This window comes from Brassica oleracea, chromosome C8 (assembly GCF_000695525.1).
Source record: "Brassica oleracea var. oleracea cultivar TO1000 chromosome C8, BOL, whole genome shotgun sequence".
Classification (NCBI taxonomy): Eukaryota; Viridiplantae; Streptophyta; class Magnoliopsida; order Brassicales; family Brassicaceae; genus Brassica; species Brassica oleracea.
In genome coordinates, this window is record NC_027755.1 from 40416421 (window position 1) to 40422311 (window position 5891).

Sequence of the window (5891 nt, forward strand, 5' to 3'; positions counted from 1 at the left end):
TTTTAATTTATTGTTCCGATCCCGAAATGACAAAAATATCAAAACAAATTCCGAAATGCAATATGATAAAATGTTTCAATTTGTTCTTCCGCCGGCGATTAATAACCTAAAATATTGTTCCTTTGACACGTGGAATCCAAATAACGACAAAATTCTAAATACAAACCCTCTACCAGCCTTGAGTGAACGGATTGGAATCGAAGCACTTGATCTCCATCTCGTCCTCCTCGTCGTCCTCCTCCATCGCCACCGGCGCCGGTATCTTTATGTCCTCCTCCTTCTCCTCCATCGCCGCCTTCTCTCTTGTCTGAAGAGAGAGAACGTTCTATAACTAGATGCTGTTAGATAACGTACATCGTTTGGTCAATATTGGTTAACATGATCAACGGTGAGGGTTTAATCAGTGATTTTACGGATATTTGTGTTGGGGAGCATTACGGGCCCACAAAAATATCAAAACGTTGTGTTTTAATTTGTTCTTCCGATCCCGAAATGACAAAAATATCAAAACAAATCCCGAAATGCAATATGATAAAATGTTTCAATTTGTTCTTCCGCCGGCGAATAATAACTTAAAATATTGTTCCTTTGACACGTGGAATCCAAATAACCACAAAATTCTAAAAAAAAAACCCTCTACCAGACATGAGTGAACGGATTGGAATCGAAGCAATTGATCTCCATCTCGTCCTCCTCCTCGTCCTCCTCGATCGCCACCGGCGCCGGTATCTTTATGTCCTCCTCCTTCTCCTCCATCGCCGCCTTCTCTCTTGTCTGAAGAGAGAGAACGTTCTATAACTAGATGCCGTTAGATAACGTATATCGTGTGGTCAATATTGGTTAACATGATCAACGGTGAGGGTTTAATCAATGATTTTACGGATATTTGTGTTGGGGGAGCATTACGGGCCCACAAAAATATCAAAACGTTGTGTTTTAATTTATTCTTCCAATCCCGAAATGACAAAAATATCAAAACAAATTCCGAAATGCAATATGATAAAATGAGAGTAGAGAGAGTGAGAGGAGGAAGGAGGATTGCTCGGCGATTTGGGTTGGTCCTAGACTCTGAGAGCTCTGGAGTAGTCGAGATTTTAGAGTTAGGTTTTTAATATAGAAGCCTCTAGCCGACTTAGAGGTTTAGCAGAGAGAGATTTTCTTTTCTTGAGCCGTATAAATTGGGTAATTAGCCATATAACCGCCGTAAAACTTTCTTATTTAACAATTTAGTCCACTCACTTAAATCAGTGTCTTTTTGGATGAATATATATACCTAGCATAGCATGTGCATTTGGGTAGTTTGGTTTTCGGTTTATTCGATTCAACATAAATCTTACTAAATTAGTGTGAAATAAAATTTGGTTCGGCTTGATTTTATATTTGGTTAGTTTGATTTTCTAAAATTCTACCAACTTTTCCATTTCGGTTATATTTTGACTTAATTTTGTTAAAATTTCGGATAAGTTCAGTTAATTTCGCTTGGTTATATTTTTAGTATCTCGGTTCCAGTTTTTGGCATCCAATCTATTAAAAGAGAAGTACAAATTGAGACTAATCCTTAAACTTGCACAATATTTACAGTCTAATGTCATTGAAATAATTAAATGAACCTACTTCTAAGTAATCTTTATCTTTTCCAAAATTAATGAAGTAATAATTACTCCAAATTCTATGTTTTCCATGTCTTTTTAAAAATTAATAAAACATTTCATAAATTAAATTCACAATCGATTAAATATAAATCTTTTAACTTATCTATGTCATATTAATATTATAAACATTCATGAATATCAATAATATACACAAAATATTTATGTAACAATATAAGTTACATTTTTGTCTCATTCTCCCCCACAATTTACGTTACTCTTCTTTTTTTTTTGAACAAATTCTTCTTCTTACCAATATAAATAAATTACATGCACCATTATAATTATTTAAAAACTTACCATATATATAAAATAATTTATCAGACATTCTCAAAAAATTTTGATCCACAAAAAAACAAAATAAAACATTTGTATAGATGCAAGGATCATATTCTAAAAATGGTGGTAATACAATTGACGGTTTACAAGATAAAATAAAACTAAAAAAAAAATATAAACTATAAAATTATTATGCTTATAAATGTTATTAAATAATTATGTAACACATGTAAAATTTTAAAATACATATTATCACTTAGACAAAATAAATATTTATTTACAAAAATAAAAGCAAACATCTGCAAGGTCATGGTTTAAATGTACACAAATTTAAACCCATTTATAATTTCTTATCAGTTACATCAAATTTATATTTTCATTTTATTTTCAATCTTAATTTGTATATGTTCCAAATTTCATAGAACTTTAACAATCATTTTATTTTCTTACAAATATTATACCTAATGTTTCATTTATAAATAGCATGCTAATTCACAATTGTCTATTTTTTGTATTTTTTATTTAAAAAATTTGTTAGCTATATATCTTAGACATGAATCTTATTACATAAATGTTAAGATTTTTTATATAATACCTAATATCGGTGATACATTTTACGCTAAAATGCTAAAATATAAAATCTAGCACAAATATAACATTTACATTTACATTTACAAATATGACTACATTAACAAATTTATCATTAAATACAAACACAAATTAAATACTCGCGCGGTTGCGCGGATCAAGATTTAGTTGAAAAAAAACCGAGATAACCAAATTTAACTGAACTCCTCGCCGAACTAATCGAAATTTCGGTTCGGCGGGTTCGATTCAAAATTCCAGCTAACCAAAACACCTCGTATAAATACACCAAACGTATATGAATACATACGGTGTCGGGTGAAGATTCACACCTACGGTTTTTAAAATGTCAAGAGCAAAGAAAATGAAGCCAAACAAGGTTCCCACAGATGTATAGTTGAACGTTACATTGCAGAAGAAAAAACATCAAAAGAACAGCAAAGCTTCCCCAACATTCTGATAACCAACGTCCTACGAAGACAAGCATAGACTTGCTCATTTTTCATCTTCATCACTCGATAAACCGAGTTCTATTTTCACCTGCTTATCTTCTTCTTTGCCAGCCTTGTTGCCGGATCCTGATGATTGTGAATGGTTTTTGTCGTTATCATCGCCCTTTGGTTGCACAGGCTGTTCTTCTCTTGTTGGTTTGGGACCAGTATCTTTGCTTCCCGATGATTCTTGTTCCACCATGGCCCTCTTCTTCTCACTTTCATCAGTCTTCTCATAAATAGCTAAAATGCGTTGGAGCTCATCGTTCACGTGGAGAGCCTCAAAAAGAACAGTCTCGTCGTCTGTTGTGCTCTCTATGATCATTTGAATCAACGGCTGTGACTGCTTGCATTTCTCCATCAAGCTCACCGTTAGCTCGTCCTGTAACCACAACATATATAATAAACACCATTACTTTATCTTTATATATGTTTGCATAAGTGAGTAACGCAGAGATTACCTCAGGGTGATTTGGTTTCCCTTCAGTGTTCAACATGCTAGAGAGCAACTCGAGGCTGTTCCGTGTAATCTCAATCTGTTCTTTCTTATCCTTGATCGATAAGTTTCCAAAGTTATAGTCGAGACCACCACCATCATCTCCATGACCATGTTCTTGATTAGGAACAGGATAGCTACCAGGTGGAGGAACTGGAACAGGCCTTTGCATGAGAGACTCCAGAGAGCTTTGTCCACTCATTGGATTCACATCGTTACGGGCGTTTAAACCATTATCTCCTTCCAAGCTCTAACAAACAAACATGGATTGTAAGCACATTAACAAAACTAAGGCTGGGATTTTGAAACCGAACCGAACCGAAATTTTTGGTTAGTTTGGTTAGGAGTTTGGTCGATTCAGTAGATTTTTTTCTAAGTTCGGTTTTCGGTTCGGCAATCGGTTATCTTAAAATATCTATAACCAAACCATATAGAAAACCAAACCAAACTAACCAAATTTCAAACCGAAATTAACTGAACTTATCCAAAATTTTAACAAAATTAAACAAAAATTTATAATCGAAATCAAAAATCTCAGTAGAATTTCAAAACTGAGTATTAAACCGAACTTAGCTTTATTTGGGATTTAATTCGGTAAGATTTATGATGAATTGCACTAACCGAAAACCTAACTACCAAACCAAATTACCCAAACCCGCACGCCTAAACAAAAACGTCGCAAATCAGATTCAAAAGAGGTTATTTACCATATAAGTCTGCTTGAAAACAGGAAGATAAGCAAGATCTTGAGACTGTCCCCAAGCTCTAACAAGCTGAAAAGCTCTGCTTCTATTCTCGGAACCAGCTTCACCGTTCTTAACCAACAAAACCATCTCATCAAGAACCCTCTCCGAAGCAACTTCGGAGAAAATCTTGTCACAGTTCATAGCACAAGCCTCGAGAAGCTCGAGGCTCAGCCTTTGGCTCACGGGGCTTTTACCAGAGATCTTCCTCTTGATGGCTCTGACGATCTCGGTGGCGTTGAACTCATGGTTGTTGATCTGAGCGCATATCCTCATGTTCATTCCCCAGTTGGGCTCCTCGAGAGTGTCCAAAGTAGCTTCATCGACCATTTTGGATTCCAAGGTGGGAGCTTGGAGGATGTCTTTGAATTTGTCGCTCACCATCCTGCTCATCTGAGCTCCCCCTGTCTTCAGCTTCTCTCCCCACTCAGCTATCTTCAGTTTGTCCATCGTTCTTGTGATTCACCTGCACATAAAAATCGAAACTTTTATCTTAATTTACGAAGCCATTAAACACTAAACAATCGTCAAATTCGAATAGAGAGATCAAGCAAACCAAAACTTTCAAATTCTAATATAATCGCAATGAATTGGATCTAATTAAAATGTGAAGATCCTTAAAACTAGAGGAGAATCTGAAGGACGAAACAAAAGAAAAATTATAATAGGAACGAACCTGAGATGTAGTTTCTTTCGTACGATCAAATCTTGTTTTTTTTTTTTTAAAGGTTGAATCTTCAAACAAACCTGTCGGATCGAAATGATGAGCAGAGAAGAAGTAGCAAAGAGGGAGGATAAAGGTTTGTGTACACGTGGCATGTTGAGAAAGTCAATATAGATTTTTTGGTCAAATCCCTCATCGTGGGGGCTAATGTGTTCAATGTTTTTAATACAGGATGGATTTTGAAACTTGAGAATAGATTCGGGGCTAATTTGATAAAACTATTTCTTTCTCCATATTAAAGACAACGTCGACGACGAGGCTAAGAAAACTAACGGGGTCCTATTAAAATGTTTTATCTCTATAGGCCTCGGTGCTTTCCGGTGGAGTCTCCACCCTCCGTAACGGTTGCCGGCAGCACAAACAACATCAACCGCAGCCTATAACACTACAAGAAAACAACAAGGATACTGAGGAAAAAAATCGTCGGAATTTCGTCGGAATAACATTATTCTGACAACATACCGACGAAACAAGTCCTCAAAATTTCTTTTTTTGCTCGGACATATATCCATCGATCGATCTTCCGAGGAAGATGTCCCTCGATATATTCCGAGAAAGATGTCCCTCGGTATATTCCGAACGTTTTTTATAAACAGATCGATCGATGGATATATGTCCAAAAACGCATCGATCGATCGAGTAAAAAATATAATTAATTTCCTCGGAATGTAAAAAATATTAATTTTTTTAAAAAAATAAATTTTTTGAAATTTAAATTCGAAAATATAAAATTAAAATTAAAATTGAAATCATATTAATTAATATTCAAAGTTTCACAAATAAAAATAAAACATTCCGAGTTTTTGGAAAAAAAAGCGGATGCAGCTGCGGGAGCGAGAGGAGCAGGAGCGGGTGCAGCAGAGGGAGATGTATGGTTGGAGCTGTGGGGCGAAGGGGAATCCTGAAAATGGCTGGAATCCCGAG

General features: G+C 35.3%; 1 protein-coding gene across 1 annotated transcript; it reads right to left on the reverse strand.

Annotated features, from left to right (window-relative positions):
* Positions 1-2768: 2768 nt before the first annotated feature.
* On the reverse strand, positions 2769-5029 carry LOC106307638 (target of Myb protein 1-like). The gene is made up of 4 exons (XM_013744649.1): positions 4920-5029; positions 4208-4709; positions 3466-3750; positions 2769-3386 (listed from the first exon to the last, which is right to left on the reverse strand). Exons 2-4 carry the CDS (start codon positions 4691-4693, stop codon positions 3009-3011), a joined length of 1149 nt encoding a protein of 382 aa, XP_013600103.1. The 5' UTR covers positions 4694-4709; positions 4920-5029; the 3' UTR covers positions 2769-3008.
* Positions 5030-5891: the final 862 nt, after the last annotated feature.

Excerpts from the sequence above, each read along its gene's own strand:
- LOC106307638 (XM_013744649.1), bottom strand. The coding sequence starts at position 4,693 with ATGGACAAACTGAAGATAGCTGAGTGGGGAGAGAAGCTGAAGACAGGG. Across the intron at positions 3,751-4,207 it reads TTTTCAAGCAGACTTATATG|AGCTTGGAAGGAGATAATGG; the intron begins GTAAATAACCTC and ends TTTGTTTGTTAG. Across the intron at positions 3,387-3,465 it reads GGAAACCAAATCACCCTGAG|GACGAGCTAACGGTGAGCTT; the intron begins GTAATCTCTGCG and ends TTGTGGTTACAG.